The sequence below is a fragment of the Urocitellus parryii genome, chromosome 1 (genome assembly GCF_045843805.1).
Source record: "Urocitellus parryii isolate mUroPar1 chromosome 1, mUroPar1.hap1, whole genome shotgun sequence".
Classification (NCBI taxonomy): Eukaryota; Metazoa; Chordata; class Mammalia; order Rodentia; family Sciuridae; genus Urocitellus; species Urocitellus parryii.
Genome location: NC_135531.1, coordinates 60,197,981 through 60,224,812, shown reverse-complemented (window position 1 = coordinate 60,224,812; position 26,832 = coordinate 60,197,981). Strand labels below are relative to the sequence as shown.

The following is a 26,832-nucleotide window of genomic DNA, read 5'->3' as shown; positions in this document are numbered from 1 at the left end:
GGTAATTAGAACTGTTGGTCAGGGTGAGAAAGTTGTGAGTGGGTGTCTGATGTAAGACAATTGATATGTGAGAAAGCTCAATTCTAACACCTTGCCATAGCTAAAAACAACATAAAAAGAAAAAATCAAATACCCCCCCTAACTGGTTCAGTGATTTTTTAAAAGTATGAATAACAATGCAAAAAAATAGATTCTCAAGAGAAATATACATTGTGCAGCATATTCTGGTTCTTGGCCTGGCTTTTAAAGACCCAAGAAAAATGTTAGCAAATATTTGCTACTAACCAGCCTCCTGGGATATTGTACTTATAAGCAGCTGAGTATTTGAGAATCAGATATACAGACACTTTAAGAATAAAATTCTAGGGATAAATGTGAACTCTTTGGCATCTACCTCAGAATTTTCTAGGAGTTCCTAAACCATACAGATTCCTAAGCCTCAGATCCACAGAATTTCTGGAACTGGGCACAGAAACCTGAAGCTTTAGTGAGCATCTTATATGATATTCATGCACACTCAAGTTTGACTACCACTGATCTAGATTGTAGTTGCATATTTATTTTACATTCTTACTTCAATTCTTCCCTACCAGAAACACCTGAGAAAGTTTTCCAACTACACTCACTGCCTTGGGAGGTACTGACCCCAGCCTTTTAAACCCTAACTGTGAAACACTGCGGAACTAACTTGCTGTCACTAGTGGGCTGCACAGGACGCCTCAGGTGTACTAAATGGAGAAATGTTTAAAAGTCACTGTTTTAAAGGTTGTATCTCATGGGCAGGATCTGTATTTCTCAAAACACTCATCCAAATTAGCACTAATCCCTAGGCACAGAAAAAAACCAAACTATCTTAGGATGATAAATCATTAAAGCTGAAAAAGACCGTATAAATCAACTGATTTGAATTCTCAACCCTCATTATAAATTAAAATCAGCTGGAAACTTAAAAAATAAAAATATTTATGAGGGATGAACAGGCAGAGCACAGTGGATTTTTTAGGGCAAATTATCCAGCACAATGCTATAATGGTGGATATGTATCATTGAACCTTTTGTTGATAACCAAAAAATGTATACATTAGGAATGAACCTTAGTGACTTTGTGTGATAATGACGTGTTTGTCAATGTAAGTTTGTCAATTCTAATAGATGTACTGCTCTGGGGCGGAATTTTTTTTAAATCTTTTTTTATCAAAGACTGGGGCAGAATGTTAATTATGTGGGAAGCTAAGTATATATGGGGACAGGAGACATATGGAAAATTTCTGTACTTTCTGCTTAATTTTCTGTAAACCTAAAATTGATCTAAACACTTATTTAAAAAACTAGAAACCATTAAAACAAACAAAAAACCCCCATACCAATGCCCAGGCCCCATTAAGAACAATTAAATTAAATTCTTGGGGGGGCAAATATAAGAACCTATACTTTTTAAAGATTCGTGGATGACACTAATGGGAAGGCAGAATAGGAAATCACTGGTTTAATACAACTCGCTCAAATTAGAGTTGAAAAAACAAAGACCTAGATCCTCATCTCAGGCTTGAGGTCAGTAGTCAGAGAATGCAAAGACACAGGATGAAATATCTAGGAGTACAGTCTTTAAAAATAGTATAAGATAAGTTTGAATACCTTTGAGATGACACACCAGCAAAACTGGTCATTTTCCCTTTATACTTTATCAAAAGGAGCTAGGCAAGAAATCCTAGGCTTAAGGGTAAAGAATGAAATGACCACCAGTACAGAGTTGTTCTGATTGAACTATCTTTCAACCTTTACCTGTCCTTTCTTGAGTCACTATGCTTAGAAAAGTATCAGCTACAGAACATTTATTTATAATTTGTTTTGTTGATTACACTCAGCCCCATTTTGAAAAGGCATCTGAGGGGAGATAATTTACAAAAGTTATTTCTGGTACTATTCCTTGCTGTACTGTAACATGTACAAACACCATATCCTCTTAACTCAGGAAATACTCCAGGAAACTACTCACCTTATTTACAAGGGTATACAAAGCTTTGTCTTCTGCACCATATTTTAGACACTGTCTAATCCAAGTGTGGATAGTCCAATCTCTTAGGTACCAGCAGTTGGGACTATGTCGAAATCTAAATAAAGCACAAGAAGAAAGAAAACTGGTGTCACCTCTTAAATGTCAGTATTAAAATACATCTTTCATCAGCAGGTCTTCTCTTAGATATTTACTCAGTGCACTCAATGTGACCAAGTGATACGTCAACAGATGATATAAATTTGAAGTTGAAACTCATTAATTATAAGTCTGAAGCAGGAAAGAGGAGGCAACATAATAAATAAGAATTTATAAAAAATTTCATTCCTGCCGGGCGCAATGGCGTACACCTGTAATCCGAGCAGCTCGGAAGGCTGAGGCAGGGGGATTGTGAGTTCAAAGCCAGCCTCAGCAAAATCGAGGCACTAAGTAACTTAATGAGACCCTGCGTCTAAATAAATACAAAATAGGGGTGGGGATGTGGCTTAGTGGGCAAGGCCCTGAGTTCAATACCTGGCATTAAAAAAAAAAAAAATCCTTATTTAGTACCTCTGCTTCAACATTTTAATATGATATTTACAAGACATTATTTGGAGAACATACTCTATTAATCATGGCAGTATGTAAATACAAAGGAGATGTGAAGCTGATACTCATATTTTAAGTTTTAAAGCAATGAGCACAAAAAAAGAAAAACAGAAATTTAGAGAAGAGGAGGAAGAAGAGGAAGAAGGAGAAGAAGGAGGAGAAGAAGGACAAGCCAATCTGAACTTTCATGTCCTTCATGATCCACAACCCATCCACAACCCACCATCTTCTTCACAACTCCATTCTAGCCCTTTGGTCTGTTTCTTCTTGCCTCCCCAGCTCCCTAGAGGTTCAACAAGTTCTAAACAGCTGAAGATGAGGTGTGCACCAGTCCAACAGTAAGATGAGGTATACACGGAGCAATACCACAAAGGAATTGGGAATGCAGCCCTTGCCTCAGTGCACATACATTGCTAACACCTGGGTGGAAGCTGCTTCTTGCTGTTCAGGCTCTATGACAAAAAATCAAGCTGGAGTAGAGCAAGGAATGTGAGGAGGCTATATCCAGGGCTTTGTACTCACTCTTTTTGTTAATCTGTTTTGATTAGGATGGATTTTCCTATCTCATATCATGTCTTAAGTTCCCACATGGGCTTTTAACCATCAGGAAGTAGGGTGATCTCTGGGTTCCACAAAAATTAAAACTCTTTTCGAGTACTGGGACTGAACCCAGGGGCACTCATACAGTGAACTTCTTTCTTAGCCTTTTTAAAATTCTGAGATAGGGTCTTACTAAGTTGCCCACTTTGCCCTTGAGCTTGTGATCCTTTTGCCTCAGACTCCCAAGTAAGTAGGATTATGGTGTGTACCACCAGCCTGGCTCAAAATCTTTTTAAAAAAGAAGGAATGACCTAGCATTGAAGAGGCTCTAGGTTCAATTCCCAGTATAGACCAAAAAAAAAAAAAAAAAAAGAAAAGAAAAGAAAAAATAAACAAACTTGGAGCTAAAGTATTTTGTGCCAATTCAAGAGCTGAGGACACAGGCTAATACTAGCATTTTTTTTTTTTTTTTTTTTTTTTCTTTTTTTTTTTTTTTTTTTTTTTTTATTGGTCGTTCATAACATTACATAGTTCTTAATACATCATATTACACGGTTTGATTCAAGTGGATTATGAACTCCCGCTTTTACCCCGTATACAAATTGCTGTATCACATCAGTTACCCTTCCATTGATTGACATATTGCCTTTCTAGTGTCTGATGTATTCTGCTGTCTGTCCTATTGTCTACTATCCCCCCTCCCCTCCCCTCCCCTCCCCTCCCCTTTTCTCTCTCTACCCCTTCTACTGTAATAATACTAGCATTTTTAAGAGGCTGATTATTCAATCTGCCACACGCTCTTTCCTGCCATCTGCCACTGGGATAGTTTTGTTCTGAATAGGTGCCAAAATAAAAGCTGAAAAAAGGAGAGGAAGTGAGAACTAGTATTTAATTTAGGCTATTTATTAGTTCTCTGGTGAGATGTTTGGCAAAATAAGATCTGAAGATGTTTTACAGAATTATGATCATGTAGCCCTCCCCAGTTTTTCCTATTTCTTTTTCTAATATCTTAGTTTTGGCTGGAAAATGTCTCTTTCATTATAATTTTTATCTTTATAATTAGCTCTCTTAAAATCTGAAAGATAAAAATATGTCAAATTAAGTTCATGATTAAGAGTTCCCTGACCAGAGAAAAGCATTGTGTAGGTGCCCTAGATACAAGTTCTAATGAGATCTTCTGAATAGAAACCACAAAATACAACTTTCAGTATTTCATGTTTTCTTTTTCATTTTCAAATCAATAGCTGAACTGCTTGATTCCTTTTCCTTGTTACTCTTAAAATTTTGAAAGTGTAAGATGTACTGGCCAGTTGGGCTTGGTGGCACATGCTTTTAATTCCAGTGACTTGGGAGGCTGAGGCCAAGGCTTGATAGTTTGAGGCTATCTGGGCAACTTAGTGAGACCTGTCTCAAAATAAAAAATAAAAGGGCTGAGTGTAGCTAAGTGGTAGACCACCCCTGGGTTCAATCCCTAGCACCACAAAAACAAACAAGTGCATTGGCCAATGTAGTTTCTTTCATTTATTCTTTAACATTTTTGTGGTTCTGAGGATTAAACCCTGGGCCGTGTGCATGCTAGGCAAATGTTCTACCACCTAGCTACATTAGAACCAACTTTTATATTTAAAGGAAAAATGTCAAGTGCAATGTCAGGTGCATGGCCCCTATGATAGTGATACTCCCTTGGTAAACTCCCCTGGTAATTAGGGAATCAATTGACTTGCTCCATGTGACTTGGGCCTTACAATTCTTGGTCCATAGATTTTCAGTGAATAAAAAAACAGCTTCAATCAACATTGGTATTAAATGCTATTATGTACTGATGATTTTGCTAACATCTATAGTATGTATAAGGAATAGTAAATGCCCCATATGAGGCCTCATTACAAAAAGAATATACACATGCCAGGTGCAGTGGAACCCAGCTGTAATGCTAGCAACTCAGGAGGCCAAGGCAGAAGGATCAAGTTCAAGGTCACCCTCAGAAATTTTAGTGAGACCCTCAGAAACTTAGCAAGACCCTGTCTTTAAAAAAATAAAAAGGGTTGCTGGTAAAGTTCAGTGGTACAGTGCCCTGGGGCTCAATCCCTGGTACCAAAACAAAACAAAACAAAAAAACCCATACACATGTATTTAACAATAATACAAGGTGGGGAGTAAAGTGCCAAAGACCAAGGGGACCACTAGATGCTAAAGGATTTTTGTTATAATGGTTATTAGATTTAATCTATTTTTCATTTTAAAATAAACCAAAATTTAAAATGCCAATTTCCTCCTTTACCCAAGTACTTTAGACCTAATCCTCATTTTCAACCTAACCTTCTGCCTTAGGATGTCTCAGTGACCAACACTTTTTGTTGCTGAACTTTAACCCAGACCTATGACTATTCATGACTATATCCAACCAAAAACCTCTTATTCATGATCAGCAGGTTATTTTTAGACTTATAACAAAGATGACAGTGAGAACCTAGCTATAGACCTTTAAAGCTCAAATGAAAATTTATTTAAAGCCATTTGTTAACTTTCTAAGGCAAACTTCAACACATGGAAGAACAGAAAATAATTTTCTTCTCAAAAGTCTTTTCTTCTCACACTTTATTCTTAGAAGTCTAAAAAGAAAGTTACTCATAATCATCTCTGTATAGTAGCCCTTGAAGAGGTTTATCAGGATAGTTCAGGCATGGCTACCTGTATGACCTCTGCTCTCTAAGACCTAACAATCCATATGACAGCAAATGTAGAGGACGTTTTCAAGCAACTGCCAACAGTATGTCAAATTAGGAAATGAGTGGGGCTGGGGATGCAGCATAGTGGTTGAACACTCGCCTAGCATGTGCCAGGTTTCATCCCCACTACCACAAAAACAAACTCACTTCAAATCAGGAATAAGAATCAACATACACGTATTATGAAACATTCTGCCCAAAGTGCAATTCATGCATTTCCCAGTCAGGCAGCAAGTAAACTCTTCTCTAACCCCCAAGCAGTGTTAAAAAGAGAAAATTAGGGAACTTATGTGAGTAGCTATTTTGAACATAAACCAGAAAAACACTGGGCCAAGTAAGGGTTGAATTTTGGTTGGTGAGTGTGGGAAAAATTCCAGGGTCAATAACTTCATAAGCAGTTCACATGGATAAATGTGGGCCCTTTTCTAACTCTCAGTTCTGCAAGAGGCAGGTAGACTCTGGATGGGGACTTGGCCTGGATCAATCTCTGGACTGCTGGCTGAGCACTCTTACTTTCAGCCAGGAGAAAGGCAATGAGAGAAGAACACAACTAACACATTAAGTTTCCAATTTGCCTGCAAACAGACTAGCTTTTGTTCTTGCCTGCTCCGACCACCAGCCTGGCAGATTACAGACGGCCACTGTAGGAGTCCCCTCTGTGCCCCATGCCATCAGCTGTTGGCTCACCTCGACAAAAGCTTTATTATTGCCTAGGACAGCAGACTGCCAAGACAGGCAAACCGTGAGTGTGGAAGAGATAAACAAACGCAACCTAAATAACCCCAATGATGTGTTCATGAAGGCAAGAGCCACTCTGAGTTTCCAGCTTATAAAATGTGAGTAAACTTAGAACAATTCTAAAGACCTGTGTATTTCTTGGAGGAAGGAAGACAGATGGAAGAAGTGCACGCCCCAGCTCTAGCTCTGGTTCTTAAAAATTGGTATCTATGGGAGAAGAGATCTCTCCCCAGAGTGAAGTAGGGTTTCTAGGTGAAGCCAAAGCTTGCCTAAGAGGCCCAATCATGGCCAACCAATGCCAGGAACTGAGAAGCTTCATCTCTTCCCAAATCAGGTCATTTGTAGAGCTGTTCAGGGCATTGGCCTGCATTCTGTTTTTTGACAACTGATGCTGCCAGAAAGGCAAAAGTGCAGAATCATTGCCTGCAAAATGGACATGGGAGTGGAAGATTTAGATATTTTAACATTTTCTCAGAAGAGAAGGGAGGTCATTAGAGGTCAAGAATGAAAAGAGGGGATGTAGCTCGGTGGTAGAGCACTTGCCTAGCATGTGTGAGGCCCTGGGATCACCACCACCACCACCACCACCACCATCAACACACACACACACACACACACACACACACACACACACAAAACACTGTCTAAAGAGTGAAAAGAAAAAATACTAGAAATTTGCTGTAATATTATAGAAAGGCCCTTACAGGGTGTGAATGTCACAGGGGATTTCTTATTTCAAATTCATCGTTTACTTTTTTTAAAGTAGGATATAGGGGCTGGGGATGTGGCTCAGTGGTAGAGCACTTGCTTAGCATGTGTGAGGCACTGGGTTCAATCCTTGACATGACATAAAATAAATAAAGGTATTGTGTTCACATATAACTAAAAAATATATATTTTTTAAAAAAGTAGGTATAGCTGTTCTACCATGGGGTTCAAATGAACGTTTATTACTATTGAATGGCAAAAGTGGCAATGCTCATCTAGGATCACAAATAAAAATGCTCCAGGCTGAGCAGGCCTCATGTACAAATGCCAGACAGAGCCTGGAGCCCAGCAGCTTCACCACTGCCTCTTCCACATGAGTGAGCAAGCTTTCCACACTGTTTATCTGATTATGACAGCCACCAAGCTTAGCCACACACATGCAGCTTTCCTTCTTCCCTAGTGAATTCTGTATCCTGTGGCAACAGGCTTTCCAGATGGGAACCTCAGCCACTGAGCTGGGTATATACGGGGAAGGGAGAGGGGGGTCAGGGTAGGAGGAAAGCAAGATTGCCAAGAAGAAAAGCAGCTGTCTCTAAAGCCTGTAGTGAGGACTGGGAACGCTATCAATGAAGCAAGTGTACAACTGTCAAAAGGGTTGAGTGCTTCTTTGAACCAAAGAGCGAGAGTCATGTGACTAAACCAGAATCTAATTCAATCATTGCTACCCACTTTCTCCTTCTAAAAAGATAATTAAAAAGATAATGACTTTCTTTCTTTTCATCCTGTCAGAAATTCTGGTTTCAGAATTGTTAGTTTCAAAAGTAATAATTATTAGTAAGCCCCAACTAACAATCAGTATTATTGACTAAAATCTTTTTGCTGCTTTAAATCCCAGATTTATTCTCTCCCTCCACCCACTCTCTGGGTACTGGTCATTGAACCTAGAAGTGCATTAATACTGAGTTACAACCCTAGTCCTTTTTATTTTGAGATAGGGTCTTATTAAGACATTGAGGCTGGCCTTGAACTTGTGATCCTCCTGCCTCAGCTTCCTGAGTTGTTGGGATTATAGGTACATCACCACACTTGGCTCCAGATTCTTAAAGAGGAATTTCAGTTAATTTTGATTTTCAACAAACATTTATTGAGCCTGCACTAAATAAATGCACCAAATGCCAGGACTACTTCCCCCCATAATCTACCAAAGGTCAATCAGTCTGGCCTTGAATCTTTTCAATTAATTTACTATCTACCCCACAATGTAAATAAAACTGTCTTTCTTTAAAAATATAAGATACACCCACATATTAAAAATCCTTACAATAAAACAACAAAAAAAGATAATAGAAAAATTTTATATATATGCTTGTGCTTGGGGCTGAGCCAGGGCCTTGAACATCCTAAGCATACAACCTACTACTGAGTATACTCCAGTCACATATATTTTTAAGTGGTGAAAATGCAGTAAATGACCAAATTTCATCTTTATATTATAGAAATCTAATATTTTTCATTTTTAAGGTCAGATTTACAGAAATACAATGGACATACAATGACATGCATACTTTTCAGTCTTGTAGTTCTACATGTTTTAGCAAATGCATCCAGCTGAATGGCCACCACTCTAATCAAGACATGAGAAGAGTTCCAGCATTCTAAAAATTCTGTTGGTAGGTTTACAATCTATATTCTGGTATTTTCCAAAGAAGAATTTGAAAAAAAATTAAAACCCAGTTTTCAAGTAGTTTTGAGTTCTATATACAGTCCTTAGACCTTCTGGTATCCCTGCCTGCCATTCTAAAAAGGGTGATAAGTAAGTGGATTTTAAGTAGAGAAGAACACAGGCATAATATCCTGCAAATGTGAAGTGCTAAATGAATGCAGCATAACAACACATTTTTTGAAATGAAGATAGATAAAAGAGGGACTTGTTAGATATCTGAATCTGAATTTGTCAGGCCCAGGGCTTAAAAATGAGGCCACTGGCATCTCACCTGGAAACACACTAGTGTACTATGACATAGTAGAAACTACTCCAGGAGAAATACACCTAGTCCCCATGTCCTCCCATAGTACAGAACTCAATCACAAATGGAACACACATGGTCAAATCATTCTCTCTTCTGTTTTGTCAGATCTACCTTTCTCAATCCAGGAGACATATACCTTATTCATGAAATGTGCACTTACCAAGTAGCCACCCTGTGGTAGGCACAGGGTTTTATATTCTATCCCTGGTGATCTATCAATTTCCTCTAACTCTAATCTAAAAAGACATCTCTCCTTTTCTGATACAGGAAAAAAAATCACCCATAGTTGGACCCTTAGTCGGTCTCAGTTGCTCTTTCTCACTTCCAAGGTTTATGAAGGAGCCAGTCAGAATGAAGCTGGTTGCTTGTTGCCTGAGGCCTGGAACATGACTTTATCAGCCTTTAAAAGCCAAAGTATGTGGATAAACTGGGAAGAGTGTTTGTGGGGAGAATGGGAGAAGAAAGAAGTATTTACAGATTATTGAGGTGCCTTCCTTGTGATGGTACTAAAAGCAGAAATGGCTATCTTTGTGGCCACCAACTGACAGTTAGTGAAAGTGCACCCAGAATCCCCTGCTGGGACTTCTTTGGTCACTCTGAAGATGCACACACACTGGCTCACGGTTAGGTTCTGGGCTAGGAACAGTCCCAGCAGGCTAAGGCTGGGCTAAGAGGAGAGGGCCTTTGGCTAGGAACATCAGGAAGTTGAGAAACATTAGATCTTAGAACTAATCCTCTTTATAAAAGCATATGAAGTTTTTGGATTGCTTGATTTAGGCAGAGATAGGGAAATATTTTTGGTTTTGAGTAGGAAACCTATGAGCCATGAATAAACTAGTTTCAAAAAGATATAGATATTTCCTGATGTCTACAAAGGCTCAGACTAAAAACTCAAAGAGTTTCTGTAAAATTATGAATCATGACTAAGACAGGAAAATAACATATATCCATTAATCATTAGTACATCTAATTTTGAGGGAAGGGAAGTGACAAAGGAAAACAAAGGAATAAAACAGAAATAAAATGCAGTATTTCTGAGGTATTCTAGGCTTAGTGAAGTTGTGAGGATTAGGTCTGCCACAAGAGAAATGAGCAGGAAAAGAGCCTGGCCCAGGAGATGTAGCACTCGCACATGAAGCAGAGAAGCAAGCCACTTTGAGCAGATTCATGTGCATTTGTGTGAGATTATGGATTTCTTTAGGGGTGTTTCTGAGGGAAGAGAGGCTCAGCACTAATCTGGACTTCTTAAGAATAAGATTTTTTCTTTTAAATAAAAAGCATCTCAATGTTTTAAACATTCTGATTCTCTTATATATTAAAAAGTCGAATCTCTAAGAATTTTTTGTTTATAGCAAAAGTAAGACTGGACATTGGACTTCCTTCCAGTTATACAACCCACAAGTTCAGAGCTAGTTTCTATTTCTGTAATGCTACTGACTCCCCTATTAAGCCTTTAAGCTCTTAAAAGGCAGGGGACATGTTTCCTATCATTTTGTGTCTTACATCTGTAAGTGCTTGATAATTTGGCAACGCTAAGATTTATAAATATCAATAATATATATTGAAATTCATGAGTATTATTTATATTTGAAATAGTAATTCACTTCCAGTTTTGAAGTATCATCCTGACTATAAAGCCAAAGCCAGGAGGAAATGCTGCCTGTTTTGTACAATGCAAGAGGAGACCAAAGATGATGGCAGAGGAAAAGGGACAAAGATGTGGGGCCTGGTGTAGTCTAGTGTTCGGGTAATTTTGTTTGGCCCGTGTAGTATGTTTTTTTATTTTTTTTATTTTTTTATTTTTATTTTTTTTATTGGTTGTTCAAAACCTTACACGGCTCTTGACATATCATATTTCAGACATTAGTTTCAAGTGAGTTATGAACTCCCATTTTTACCCCAAATACAGATTGCAGAATCACATCAGTTACACATTCACCTTTTTACATAATGCCCTATTAGTAACTGTTGTATTCTGCCCGTGTAGTATGTTTTCACACACAGTATATACACCAGGCCCCTGAAATCTCCTTCTAGCGCTTAAATTTAATGATTCTAAAGAATAATGACCTTATATCCACTCATTTAAATACCAGCCAATAACAAGTTTCTATTAAACCAGCACAATGCAGCAATACAAATGAGTGAATAACAACTTGAAGTCAAACAAGCTATCATTCATTTCATATCTGATTCTACTCCATTCCAGTAACCTCCATTCCCCCACCATGTGAATATCCTGCCACCTACTTCGGAAAGTAGATTATTATGGGGATAGCAGAGCCTGTAAGCTGGCATCTAAAATTTTAATATGCAATGATACAATCAAAAAAAGGTAAACTCAAAGTCCCTCAAGTACATTTAATTATTATTTTTGAGGTACTGGGGTGCTCTACCACTGGGCTATACCCCAGATCTTTTATTTTTTGAGACAAGGTCTCAAAAAGCAATGCCTCCACGTGATTAAGGACTAGAAATTAAGGACTATAAAAACTGTCAGTAAGAATAAACCCTTTTTCTTTATAAATTAATTACCTCAGGTATTTGTTATAGTAACAGAAAGTTGACTAACACCGTGACCCAGTGACCTATGCTCTGCTCCCAGTCCCCATATGCTTTCTTGTGTTGCCCAATGGTTAAAAAACAAACAAAACCCAAAAACAAAAACAGAATGACTATATTTACTAGACAATTCCTCTAACGAACCAAACCCAAACTAGTATTTTAAAATGAAACTGACCAAATGTAAGCTTCAAGTTGTAAAAAGGCTAAGGGCTGGTACTTTAACAATCATAAGAAAGAATGGTTATAAATTTTGAATATGGGAGAGCTGTTTCTTTAGAAATAAGCCAATACAAAGGTCTGAGTTCATCTGTTCTGGCTGGTGAATTTTCCATAAAACACCATGCCTCAGCAAAACAAAAGCTCTTAGGTTGGCCCAGAAAAAGGGAATGAACAATTTGAAAAACATCTTTTATTGCCTGAGAAGATTAAAACAATGTCTAAAAGTGCCAGGAGAGTTGCCTCAATGTGACTACAGGCAGCTTTCCAAAGTCCCTCTGCTTTTCTAAGTATGAGTCATAGGGAAAGAAGAGAGAGCTCCTTGGCAAAAATACAGTCTTTCTCTCCCTTGTTCCAATCCTCCACCTTCACCCCTTTTATATTATGGGGGGGGGGAAGAAAGAAAGAAAAAAAGAAAGAGAGGAGGAGGAGGAGAAGGAGAAGAAAAAGAAAAGGCTTTGGTGGGTAATGGTTAAACAGATTCCAGACAGGCTTAACTGAAGAAACTTGAACACCAGGGAGGCAAAATATCATTGCAGAAGTGTCTATTGTTTGCCATTGTGAGCCACAGACACAGGGAGGCATCTTCTGCATCCTAAAAAGGGCTAGGCTCATTGATCATATGTTAGACCATGGCTGCACTCTGTGGGAGGGGAAGAAGAAATAAGCTACGAAAATACCTCTGTTTCCCTTGCTTCCTAAGCATCATTAGCTCACAATGCTGGACAATTACACCAAGCAGGAAGGGGTGGGGCTTATCCCTTCAAGTGCATGTTAAGTGGAATTTCAAGCATGGCAGCATGGAGGCCGTCTACCCTACAAGTCGGCTACAACCCATGCAGCCCCAGGAATAGGTACAAGTCTCCTCTCATTAATTTCAGACAAAAATAAATAAATAAATAAGTAAAAAAAGCAGGGAAGCTTTTTTATTGTCTTTCTCTTTTTTTTAAACATTGAATAACATCAAGGAAAAGCTGAATATTAAACTAGAGAAAGAATAGTTCTACTTGTGGACCTTATATGGAATGACTTCTTACAACAAAATGAAGCATCTGATGAGGGCAAAGCTGTTCTCTTCCACTTCCACTCATTTGTCAACCTACCAAATCAAGGCATCATTTATGCTGGGCACTAAGTGACAAAGATGAATAAATGTGTTCTTTGCCTGCTATGAAGCTGGATTTGCATTATTAAAAATCAAGCATTTTTTGGATCAGCTACAAGCTTCAAAGATCGTTTTGTAAGAATCATACGCAATTTTTAATTTATGCAACATTAAAAAAATCAGGTCAGTAGAAACATGAATCCAAATTTTCTTCTATGTATGTATGTATGTATGTGTGGGGGGGGCGCTATATCTGAAATAAAGCTGGACTCTCCTCCTTTCACTTTCCAGAGGAGGAAAGTTGATGTCTGCCATTTTCATGCAAGTTTTGAACCTGGGTTACTTTAAGGTACATGTGTTTTTGCTTTTGCATTCAAGGGCCTGACTGACAGAGCTGAGCCAAACCACATAACATGTGCTTCTCCGGTCAGGGACAGAAGCAACAAAATGACTGTTGGCTCAGACATGAGGGAGGACTGACTCCACCTTTACAGTGGAAACTCAGAGGCACCACCACCAGGACATCTCGGATGCAGCGCTGCTCTATTGAAGCAGAACCTGGCTCTGACTCACTTATTGACTTGGCTAAATAATTTATCTTGAGAAGTAGTTTTGTCATTCATAGTAACCCTAAATCACTGGGTTATTATGAAAATTAGGCAAACATTCTGACAGCTTCTAATCCTTTTTGGAACTAAGGAGGGTAGAAATATTAACATATACTATTACAATAGTCTATTTGATTAAGTGCTTGATGGCATTATATCTGGATTGGTGCCCTTTCCAAGGCTAGGTGTATTAGTCAGCTTTCTCCTTACTACAATGAAATAGCTGAAGAAGGCTGCTTATGAAGTAAAGGGAGGTTCATTTTGGTTATAACTCTGGAGGTTCAAGTCTAAGATAGGGTGACCTTATTGGTTTGGTGATGTCATAAAATTATGATGTGAACATGCGGTGGAGCAAACAGTTCACATATGGAACCAGGAAGCAGAGAGAGGCAGAGCTACACTGGATCCCATGATCTCTCTACCCAACTTCCCCCCCCCCCCCCCTTCACTGTGCTAGTGGGGATTGAGCCCAGAGTCTTCCATATACTAAACATGCACACTACCATGGGGCTATTACACCAGCAGCCCCAGAATGCCTTTTGAGGATGTTTCTCATGACCTAAGGACCTCCCACTATGCCCCACCTCTTAAAGGTGCCATGCTGGGGACCCACTGTTTTTGGTAACAGAGAATTATTAAGATACAAGAGTTGACATTAGATGGAACTTGTTCCTACATTATAACCTCAGGAAACTGACTATGGAGCCTGTTCTGTAAAATGAAAATAAAATGGTACCCACTTCTAGATTGATATGAGGATTAAGGAGATAAAGCATGTAAACTGCTGAGCACAATGCCTGGCACATGGTGATTTCAGAAACACTGGACAGAGCAGCCGATGTAGCCACATGCATAGGGCCACGGAATTAAATGTGAGCTCTTAGGACTCTTTTCATCTATATGGTAGATGGCTTACTGAGTGCTGGGTACATATATACAGCAAATGCCTGATTGCTATTAGGCACAAAGTAGGAAGAACAAAGTCAGTAAGAGAGTAAAGAGTCCCTTGCGCTCTCATTCTTCTGGAGACTGTCTCACAGGAGAAGCTGGAGGGCAAAGCCAAAGGGAGAACAAAAAGGCTTTTTACAATTACAAAGGCTAAAACCAATCAGAGTAGGGCTGTGTTAGTCAGTCGATGACTGGTAGCAGAGTTCTGGATGTTATCTATGATAGAGAAAGGCTCGGAACAGAGAAGGATGTATGTGATCTAGTGAGGAATTAGTTTACCCATTAGTGTTCTTCTGCCCCCAGACTAGCTTCCACAGCTCGGAAGGCAGTTATAATACAACAGAGCTTGTATTTGGAGCCATGTGGCAGCTCAGTGTCCACCAGCCTCTGTTTAGAGTAGAAAACTAGGAATGTGAATGACAACAGAAGATAAATTGAACCACTCAAAAGAGAAGTGCCAAGCACTGCTCATGGCTCAGACCTGTGCTTCAGGAAGATCTCAGGAGGAACTAGGTACCCATGTAGAACATGTCTCCAACCAAAGCTGGGAAATACAGGAAATGAGCAACAAAGGAAAGCCACTGCACAAGCCACTGCCTCAGCCTGGTATCTTTGCTCCCCCACTGGGGTCAAGAACCCTGTTTCCATCGTTTAAGCACCCGTGGCAACCTGTAAAGAGTTTAGGGCTGAAAGCTCCTGTTTCTGCTCCCAACCCAGATGCAGCCATCAGCTCTTCCAGGCAATGTAGACAGAGCTGTTGACAGCAACCACATGACAACAAGGCCACTAAGTTAATGGAATATCTATGAAAAACAAACACCCAATAGGTTTTCTCATGTTGAAAAAGATTATGGATACAAATAACCACTAATAACTGTGCTTTAGGATGCTGTGTTACGAGGTTCAAAAATGAGAGACAGATCAGGCAGGCTGTTGCTATGGTGACCATAGAATCTGACTGTCTCTAGGGTTTTGTGCTATCCCATGCCACCATAAGACAGTCTAATTTATTAGCAATACTTGCACTCAGTTTATTTCTGGAAATGAACGAATATTTATAAAATAAAAAAAGTACGGAAGAATGGCTTCTTTTGCCCTGATCAGTTTGTCCAAAATATTAACTGTTACTGAGAATGATGATGGAGATGATGATAAATAACAATAACTCCAATGTACTGGGCACTTACTGTATCAGGCATTATCCTATGGCATTATATATACATTTTCCTTTTTACAGAGTAGGAAACTGAAATTGAAAGGATAAAAACCCAGCCTAAGAGCCCATAATGACTCCAACACAGGTGGCTTTTCCTTTGGTTTGAAATGGACTGCTGGTTGAACATCAGAAGTAGTGTGCTTGCATTTAGATAACCTGCTTTATTTAAAAAAAAAAAAAAAAAAAAGGTGTAACTCTGAACACTAGAATTGCACCTTATGCAGCAGAATGTTCATATGGGAGGAATGTAGAATAAAGACAAAACATACTTAACTTTTCACCTCATGACATTGCCAGGGTAGCCTAGTAGTGATACTTTGCTGGAGGACCACCCCCCAAACCCACCGGTCTTTTTTCTGGGCTGGTCACTTTCCCAGAAAGAACTCCTCCAATTCCTCACTGAGGCATAATTGTATCTCCAGGGCCACAGTCCTTCTGACTCAATTTCTACAGAAAGCAAACCACCAAACTCAGTTCTAGCATTTGGGGACATTTACTACCTCTTATAAGGCCTTCCCATCAGTCCTCCTGCTCCAGCTCCACTGGCTCTCCATAAGAATCCTGCTATATTGATGAACTTTTCTGGGGTCCTAAGGTTTATATAGACTGCTTTGTTTCTGGGCCTCCTCTCTTCCCAGTTTACATTGGTAACTTTCTTCTCCTGCTAAGCAAATCCTTAGCTTTTTGTCCACCTGTTTTCAAGCTTCCAACATTTTGCTACTATCTCCTTTCTCCTCTCTTTATTTTTTGGATATTTTTCCTTTTCTATCTTTTATTGTCATATTTATGTAGAGGTTTTGGTAGGGACTAGAGATAGGCACATTTCTTCAATCTACCATGTTTATTTAAGCAGGAGACTTCCACAAGCTGTTTGATATGTCTATGAACTGGTCACCAGATTATATAATAATCTAAAAGTACTAATGACAAAGAATATAAAAATTCAAATATATTTCATCAGTCATAACCCTTTGTTAAAAATGGAAGGCGAAACTTCTTAAGATATTTAACTTATTAGATTTCAATTTCAATAGATTACAAAACAAAAGGCTAGATGAAATCTTTAACAACGCTTTCAACTCTAACATCTTTCAATGGAGTCCAAAAACAAATCCCTACACTATGAATCCTTTGTTCAGTCTAAAATACCTTATTGACAACACGGCAAAAATTATGCAGGGCAAACTGAAGTTATTTTAAACCACAAAACACACATATATTAAAACACCCCCTCCCCCGCCCCAACCCTCAGTAGATGCATGGCATACTAAATGTTACCGAGAAATAAGATATATTTTCTAAACTGGGGGAAAAAGGATAACAATATATAACAACATGATTCAGGATCACTCTGAATAATGAAACAGTTAAATCAAGCTTGGTAAATTCTCTTTTAAAAAGGTATGAAATTATGTAGTATTGTAACGACTTTTGAATTTAAAGGGTAAAACTTCAGCCATAGGATCTTTTCTGCTCTGATTTTTTTTTTTTAAACATAATGTTTTAAGGATGTGACTCTACTTTGTGTACAACCAGAGATAGGAAAAATTGTGCCCTATATGTGTAATATGAATTATAATGCATTCTATTGTCATATACAGCAAATCAAAATTTTTAAAAGAGTTAAAAAAGGGAACTTGACATATGTAAATTATACCATAATTTAAAAATGTGAGAAATAGCGCATTTGTCACCTGACCCCAAAGTTATTCTATGCTGGATTAATCTGTGCTATAGTAACCAGTCAAGAACCACAGAAATAGAGCAATTGCCTCCTTATTATGTAAGTTTTCAACCTACAGGTCTCTGTGGCAGAAATAATACTGAGTTGTTGATGCAATTATAAATATTCAAGGCTTTTCAATGGTATTAATTTACTTCTGATATCAAATTATTAGACTTAATTCATAGTAAGGGATCATCCAAAATGAGATCCTTTGCTGTGGAAATAAGCAATTAATCTTAATGTTTCATAGCATAATTGTGCCTTCCAGTGGGAAAGAGGCACACATGATGTGTCTAATGATGATAATAATTTACTTAACTTTGAAGAACATTTAATAGTTACAAAATATCTCACAAACGTTATCTCATCTGATTCTCCCAGTCATCTAGTGAGGTTAAATAAGTGATGAATTTTTATATTTCCTACTACATAAATGAAAAAATAGAGTCCCAGTAAGTTAGTATAGAGAGAGTCAAAAAATGAACCAAGATATTCTGACTCCAAATCTAATACTTCTCTCCATGAATCAGGCTCCAGTTAAACACAAAATACCTCAAAAATCTTCCCCAAATCTCTAGCTATAAAGCCAACTAAAATTGAAAGAAAGGTTAGGAAATTTTTAGCCCTACAGAGTCTTAAACAATTCTATAAAATTAAAATTAGTATATAGCAGAGGTAGGATGTTCTGGAAGGAAAGCTCCTATTCAAATGAAAAGGAAGGTAGACATACATGAGTTCCTACAATGTGCCAGACACACTGTTTTATACCCACTCTCACAACAATCTCTAGGAGGTGGTGGTAATAACCCCTCATTATACATTTAGAGAAATCTGGATCAGGAGATGCTAACTAATTTGCCCCAAAGTCTCCCAGCTTAGCTGGAAACAGAATTCTAATCCCAAGCCTATTGAACTCTGAAGCCCCAAAGAAACATACTATAAGCCTGAACATCTATAAAGAACAAGTCAAAATTTCAGTTTTTCCCTAACTTTGAATCTGAACAGAAATACTTTTTTAAAAAAGTATTTTTAAAAAAGAGTATAATATCCATTTAAAACTAATAAAATAAAATAAAATAAAAGTAAAAAAATGGGAAGTCATCAATAAAATTAATTAAAAAATAAGTGAGTAGTACTTAGGAGCAAAATGTAATTTAATTTGAAATCTGAAATAAATACAAATTCAGATGCCATGAATAATTCTTGAAAGAGGTGATATAATAATCATCATTATAAAAACAAAAAAGGGGAAAGAAAAAACAAAAAAAACGTAGTGTTTTATAAGATGTTAAGAGCCCCAAAGCTTGGGGGCATAGTGACTGTAACATGAAATGAACACAACAGGAACACCTAACCTAATTTGAAGCCTAGCAGAGCACTGAGGCACTTCTGAAGCCAGTTTTTGAGGCTGGACTAGAGCACACGCAAGTGCCACAGCCTAGCTTCATGGTGCAGGTGTGCACATGTATGTATGTGTATGTATTTACAGAAGGGATGGAAGCCGGGAGGGACAAGAGGAAGAACCAAGAGGAAAACAGGAAATAAAGTAACCACCCCCACTCATCCTCAGCATTGACATAAAGCCAATTCCCCTTTTGCCTTAAATGGAGGGGATGGTAATGGCCTAACAGAAAAAAGCAGAAAAATGTCAGGAGTTAGTGAATTTAGCATCACATGAGCACAGGCAACAAGGATCACTTTCTTGTTCCTGCAGTGATACAGCACTTAATAGCACTAGCTTCCTCCAGGAAATACAACTAAATTTTTGCAAATGTCATATGGGATGTGACATTACACGCAAGCCATGTCATTAGGCACCTTTTATTTTGTACCCATTCAAGGCATAAAAAGATGCAAAGGATTGAGTTAAAAGTTCTACTTTAGTGAATTTAGGTCATTCAAAAATCAGGACTGCTGTTTGAAGTGTTTAATGCTTTTTTGCTGTCTGGTTACCATTCTTCTTTTCTTCAGACAAGTGTCTGCAGCCAAGAAATACGAATAACATTTTTATTCACCAAATTAAGGTAAAATTCAGGATTTAATAGCTCTATAAAGTAGAACTTACTTGCCACATCTAAAACGTAATTCATTTTTTGATATATATTCAACATACACAAACACCTCTTAAGTAAGAACAGAGTTAGACAAAGGGCTAAGATCCTAGCCACATGTGGTGCAGCAGGCTTACAGTGTGGGGTCCTAGAGCAGGAAGATCACTTGAGCCCAAGAGGTCGAGGCCAGCCTGGGCAACATAGTGGGCAACCCGGGCAACCTCCCCTTCCACCTCTTAAAAATGGGGGAGGAGCTAAGAGCATATTATTAAGTCAGTGTCAACACGCCCCTATGTAAATACTTCTCTATCACTGTTCCAGCCCCATGCCTCACACAATTCTTTTCTTTTCAGGCACTCAAACTGACAATACACAGATAATATATTCAATAATAAAATCAGTGTACTGCCATTTTTAACTCTTACATCATTCTAGTCACTGTACTATCCACTCTCTAAAATTTTTTTAAATAAAGATTATTTCATTTACTTATCAAAACAACCTTAAAAAAACCCTTTATAAGGTGAGTACATTATCCCTATTTTATAGATGAGAAAACTGAACATCAAAAGGTTAAATAAGTTTTCCAAGGTCACACAGTCAATATGAAATAAGAGAAGGATTTGAACCTAGGATCTGACTCTGGAACTCTAAACCATTAAACTATCCTGCCTCGTACTGAAATTAGGTGATTTGGGGCAAATTTTTTATCAACCTTCTACTAACAACTGGGGCTTCCTAGTGCCCTAATCAGGGTATCAACAGCAAATCAGGAGGGTTCTATTCTAATTAAAATTACCCTTCAGGAAAAGGGGTGTTTGTCTAGAATTTGATTTGTCATTTCAGAAGTTAAAGATAAAATCAGTTGGTTTCAATCATACTGAATGAAAGCCATTATCTTCCTTCTCTCCTGATTCCAGAATGCAATATTATAAACAGATTTGGCTAGCAACTTAGCCCTAGAATTTCCACTGATATTCACCAATGATAACCAAATGTCACCATTTTCTCTTCAAATGAATATCTTAAAGATATCACAGATATGTTCATCTGGGCATCTGATAATTCCACACGTTATGAAACTGTTTTATCCCCTTCATGTTTTTATTAACTTATTTATTTATTTGAAGTACTGGGGATCAAACCTAGGCCACTGCACATGCTGGGAAAGCACTCTACCACTGAGCTACATCCCCAGTCCTTCAAAAAAATTTTTTTAAAATTTTAAGACTGGGTCTCACTAATTGCCCAGGCTAACCTTGAACTTGCAACCCTCCTGTCTCAGCCTCTGGAGTATCGTGGATTATAGGTGTACCCACTATGTTCAGCCTTTACGAGTTTATGCATAGATTCACAAACAAGAAACTGCTTGTATCAAATGTAATAGTAAGTACCTTCTAATTGAGAAGAAAAGCTATGGCTATTCCAAATTTTTAAATTCTTACAGGTATTAGTAAAAGAATGAGTGAGGGGCTGGGGATGTGGCTCAAGCGGTAGCGCGCTCGCCTGGCATGCGTGCGGCCCGGGTTCGATCCTCAGCACCACATACCAACAAAGATGTTGTGTCCGCCAAAAAAAACTAAAAAATAAATATTAAAAAATTCTCTCTCTCTCTTAAAAAAAAAAAGAATGAGTGAAATAAAATTTCAGGAGGGAGGGAGCTAGGAGAAAGGAACTGTGCTGACTCAGTGACATGACATCCTATAATCAAATACTGTAGAGCTGGAAAGGGACTCTTCAAATTATCCATTCAACTTGTGCGCTTTCTTCATTTATAAACAAATGAGCTTGGAATGATTATGCAAACTTAGCCAAGAGCTCTTTGACAATCTCATTGTGTAAATTATGTTAAGTGAGCCCTCGTTTTTTTTCATCCAGCTACCCAAAGTTGCTTAACACTGCAGTGGCTAGAGCTGCAGAAATAAATAGGTTAAGGCAGAGAGGAAGCACTTCAAAAGAAGACTCACTTAGATCAGGGAATTATTCTCTGTGATTTGATTTTAGGCATTTACCTAAATGATTCTCAAAACAATGGGTTTGCTATTTTCTCAAAGCCTGAATGCTAAATCATGCTATGTTATCAGATCTTTAGAATAAGATGAATATCTAATGAGACTGGCCATCTAATGCATTTATCCACTAAATTTATGCATCATGGTGCTAAACATGATACTTCACAAGACAACTAGCAACCACCTTCTTTGCTCAGGATTTAAGTCAGTCCCTCCTCAGATAATTACCTAGATAAGAACAAATATAAGAATAAGTACAGTAGGTATGCAGTCCTATATTGTGTGGAAGGAGAATCACAGGAGATATCCCAGGCACCTGAAACTTAGGCTTTGATTCCCCACTCCACATCCAATTGATTTGTGGGGTGAGGGGAGTATACTGGAGATCCAACCCAGAGCCTCATAAATTCTAAGAAAGTGCTCTACCACAAAGCTACATCCCCAGCTCTACACATCTAATTCTTTTTCTTATAATCCTAGTGCTTTCGGTAGAATTTTCATATAACTATACATGCCAGCCCTATTACAAATAGCTTTGTGCCTTTGGGAAAATCTTTTATTCCTTCTCTGTTACAGTTTCCAGCTCTGTGAAATGAGGTTAAATTAGATGATCTTGAACAGCTGGAACAGACTAGAATGTGCACTAAAATACTGCCTGGGGAGGTCCACAAATGCTCAGATTATTTTTCCCCCCTCTACATTGAAGTGACTGCAGACATTTCTCCTTCTCATTTCTCCTTCTAGCTGGTAAATCTGCTGCCTCTCCTCTCACTGAGGGTTGCTAATGAGAAAATGATCATTATGCTTGCTACATTCACTCTGATCCTTTGACAGAGTTTAGTCTGGTAGTAATTCCATTGCTCCGACAGATTCATGTGCATGAGTTTTATGGAAAATCTGTTTCAGAAGATCAGGACTACATATTCTAGCTTGTGGTGGAACGAATGAAAATTATTTTTTATGACGCTCCAAATTTTGTTGTTTTTTTCCCAGGTGGAGTAGAGTAATGGTGGTAAAGAGAACAGATTTTAGAGGTGGTTTTCTCAATTGAGATGGATTATGTGATTATTCAGAGTAGCAGAATTCACTGCTTATCTATGCTTGAACTTGGTCTACAAGAAGTCAAAGACTAGGAGAGTGACTGGGAGGTTAGACTCCCTGGCTCCAGAGCATTGCCTGTAGAAGCTGTTAGGAAAGCCCACGCATCTAAGACAGTGGGCCTGCTGCTCCAACATGCACTAAACATCTAATTTGAAGCAGAAAGAAGCCTATTGTAATGATTTTTATTTTTAGAGGCTATCAAGCAAAGGGAGGCAGCAAATTTTGTGCTTTGTATGAGCTGGACTGAACATGAACCCTCTTCATGATTTCAATGACCAAAGACCTTGGGAAAATGTAGGTCTATAATTTGAATGTTTTTCTCGCCTCTAAAACTTAAATTTACATTCAATATCCAAAGCAAAAGTGTTGGAAAGTGGTGCCAATTGGGAGGTCAGGAGGGCAGAGCCCTCACAAATAGACTATACCCTAAAAAGGCCTGCCAGTGGATTTGCTCTTGTGCTATGTGAGGAACAGCCCTCTGGAGGACACAGCATTCCAGGCACCACCCTGGAAGCAGAGACAGGGCCCTTACCAGACACCAAAACCTTAGGGGCCTTGGTCTTCTACTTCCCAGCATCTTGCCTGTGAGGAATAAATTTCGGAAATTTACAGATTACTTAGTCTCAGGGATTACAGGATAGCAGCACAATATAGACTTAAGACAGGTAATAAAATAGCTTAGCTGCAGATGACTACTGCATTTATGTCTCCAGCCTACACATCTCCCATATTCTACTGCTTCTGGACACCTCCATCTGGACCTCACAGAGGGTCTTCACCACAGCCCAACTGAGTCTATCATATCTACTCTATCTCCCTCCCTCATCAACATGACTCTTATTTCTGTATTCTTGATCCCCATTGGTCTAACTGCTTAAGATCATCCAATTCATAAAACTCCCATGTTCTGAATTCTACAACTAGACCTTCTGACTCCATTAGTCTCTGCTCTACACATTCTACAATATTAAATGCCTGGGAATTTAACCCAGGGGCACTTTACCACTGAGCTGCATACCCAGGTCTTTTAAAAATTGTATTTTGCTATATGTTGGAGAAAAGACAGACTTTTAAACAAATGATACTCAGAAAACTGGATATCCATATGGAGAAAAATGAAACTAGATCTTGATCTCTCACCCTGCACAAAACCCAAATCAAAGTGGCTCAAAGACCTAGGAATCATACCAGAAACTTTGCAACTGTTAGAAGAAAACATAGGGTTAATACATACCGACACAGGCACCAACTCCCTTAACAAGATGCTAAAAGTTCAAGAAATAAAACCAAGAATCAATAAGTGGGATAGCATCAAACTAAAAAGCTTTTGCACAGCAGAGGAAATAATAAAGAGCATGAAGAGAGCCTAAAAGAATGGAAAAAATCTTTGCTAGCGGGCTGGGGATGTGGCTCAAGCAGTAGCGTGCTCGCCTGGCATGCGTGCGGCCCGGGTTCGATCCTCAGCACCACATACAAATAAAGATGTTGTATCCACCGAGAACTAAAAAATAAATATAAAAAAATTCTCTCTCTCTCTCTCTCTCTCTCTCTCTCTCTCTCTCTCCTCACTCTCTCTTAAAAAAAAAATCTTTGCTAGCTACTCTTTCAACACGATTAGTATACAGAATATATAAAGAACTCAAAAAGCTTAACACTGAAAAACAACCCAATTAATGGACAAAAGAAGTAAACAGACATTTCTCAAAAGAAGAAACACAAATGATCAACAAATAACAACAAAAAAAATGTTCAACATTCTAGCAATCAGAGAAATGCAAAATAAAACTAGAGATTTCATCTCACTGTAGTCAGAATGGCAATTATCATAAATATAGATAATAATAAATGCTGGTGAAGATGACGGGGGAAAGGTACACTCATAATTGTTGGTGGGACTGCAAATTAATAAAACTACATGGAAAAGCACTATGGAGAGTCCTCAAAAACCTGGAACCACCAAATGACTCAGCTATCTTGCTCTACAGAATTTACCCAAAAGAACTAAAATCAGCATACTACAGTGATACAACAACATCAAGTGTAAGTAGTGCAACTCACAATAGCCAAGATATGGAACCAGTCCAGGTGTTTGTCAATAGATGAAGGGATTAAGAAAATGCAGTTTATATACACAATAGAGTTTTACTCAGCCGTAAAGAAGAATGAAATTATGGCATTTGGCAGTAAGTGAATGGAACTTAAGAATGAAGAGCATCATGCTAAGTGAAACAAACTAGATCCAGAAGGTCAAGGGTTGATTGTTTTCTCTTATATGCCAAATCTGGAACAAAGTAAAGGAAAAAAAAATGGGATGATATCTGGGAGCATCAGATATCATAAAGATATAGGCAAGATCAGTGGAATAGAAAAAGATTGAATGGGAGGGAGGAGAGATGGGAAAGGGGAGAAAATGCAGAATAAATTTGACAAAATTATGCTATGTGCATATATAAATATGTAATAGTAAATTTCATCTTTATGTATTATATATAAGGCACCAATTAAAAATAAATAAATCAGTAGAAGGTAGACCAGCAGAATAGAGGAAGGGAGAGAGTAGGAACAAAGAGGAAAGGAGTGTGGGGTACCAGGGACAGAAATGAAATAAATTAAATTCCATGCAAGTATCATTATGTCAAAATGAACCCAACTATTATGTACAATTATAATTCACTAAAAAGTAAAAAATATTTTTCTTAAAATTTGATCTCATTAAGTTACTAAGTTGCTGAAGCTAGCTTGATCCTTCTGCCTCAACCTCCCGAGTTGCTGGGATTACAGGTGTGCACCACTGTGCCCAGTAAAAATTTTTTATCTTTTCTGACATAAATGTAGCAATTGTCCTGTAAATTTAACTATCATAGAAAAGTACAGTGAAGTAAATATCATTTGGATTCTCATCATCCGGTTGATATTACATTGCTCTTAAAGATGGACATTTAGGATATTTCTACTTCTTCACTAATATAAATGGAGCTACACAGTTAATTTTCTTAGGTATGAATTTTTCCTTAGGATAAATTTCTACAAAAAAATTATCAATTTAAGTTCCTACCAGTGTTTTTCCAGAACGCTTGTTTCCTAAGAATAGGTGTTTTTAAAATTTTAATCTTTTGCTAATATGACAGGCTAAAGTATCTCATTATGTATTACTTGAATATTTTACTTAATGTCAAGGTTGAACATCTTTCATGTTGATTGCCTTTTCTGGTCTTTTTTTTTGGGTCTACTGCAATATTTCTATTTCTATTATTGATAGTTAGAACTCACTGTTTATTAAGTTTAACAAACAACTAATGTTATAATCACTGCTTCTCATTTTATACATCATTTTACTTAGATTAAGGTATTCTGCTACATTTGACTTTTAAATTTTTTGTACAGACAAATCTGTTCTTATTAAAATGATTTTTGACATTCATGCCATGCTTAAAAAGCTCCATGCTTCAAGATTACAAAAACATTTCCCGATTGTATTTTCACATACTTAGGTGGTAACACTTTTTAAACCTAAATTTTTGGTCCACATGAAACTTATTCTGCTTTAAAGATACAAGACCACTTTAAATATTCTTTCCTATTATACATTTCTTAAATTACATTTTCTATCTTCCGGGCATTTATCTTTGTTTATTCTTTTAGTTCTTTCTATCTACAGACTCACAATTTCAAGATAATCACATTTACCTTTCAGCTACTGCGGTCTGAGTGAAACAAGACTACATTTACAACATAAATCAAGAAGAGAAAACAATATAATCAAAAGGAAGAAGACATCACTGGTTTCTTATCCTATAAACATTAAATCTATTTTTCTCTTTGTGCTTAGAATAGTATACTGATACAGAATATATACTAAGAAAGAAGATAAAATCAACACATAATAAAATATGTATCAGGTACAAAAGAATCTAGTCAATGATGAGATGGTTAAATA

The 26,832-nt window shown here is 37.8% G+C and overlaps 1 protein-coding gene across 1 annotated transcript in view; it reads right to left on the bottom strand.

Annotated features, from left to right (window-relative positions):
- The window catches only part of Mrps27 (mitochondrial ribosomal protein S27), a 90,315-nt gene that overhangs the window by 14,856 nt on the left and 48,627 nt on the right, over positions 1 to 26,832 (bottom strand). The window contains exon 5 of the mRNA XM_026393229.2: positions 1,997 to 2,111. Within this exon, the coding sequence (XP_026249014.1) occupies positions 1,997 to 2,111 (115 nt within the window). The remainder of the gene's footprint in view (positions 1 to 1,996; positions 2,112 to 26,832) is intronic.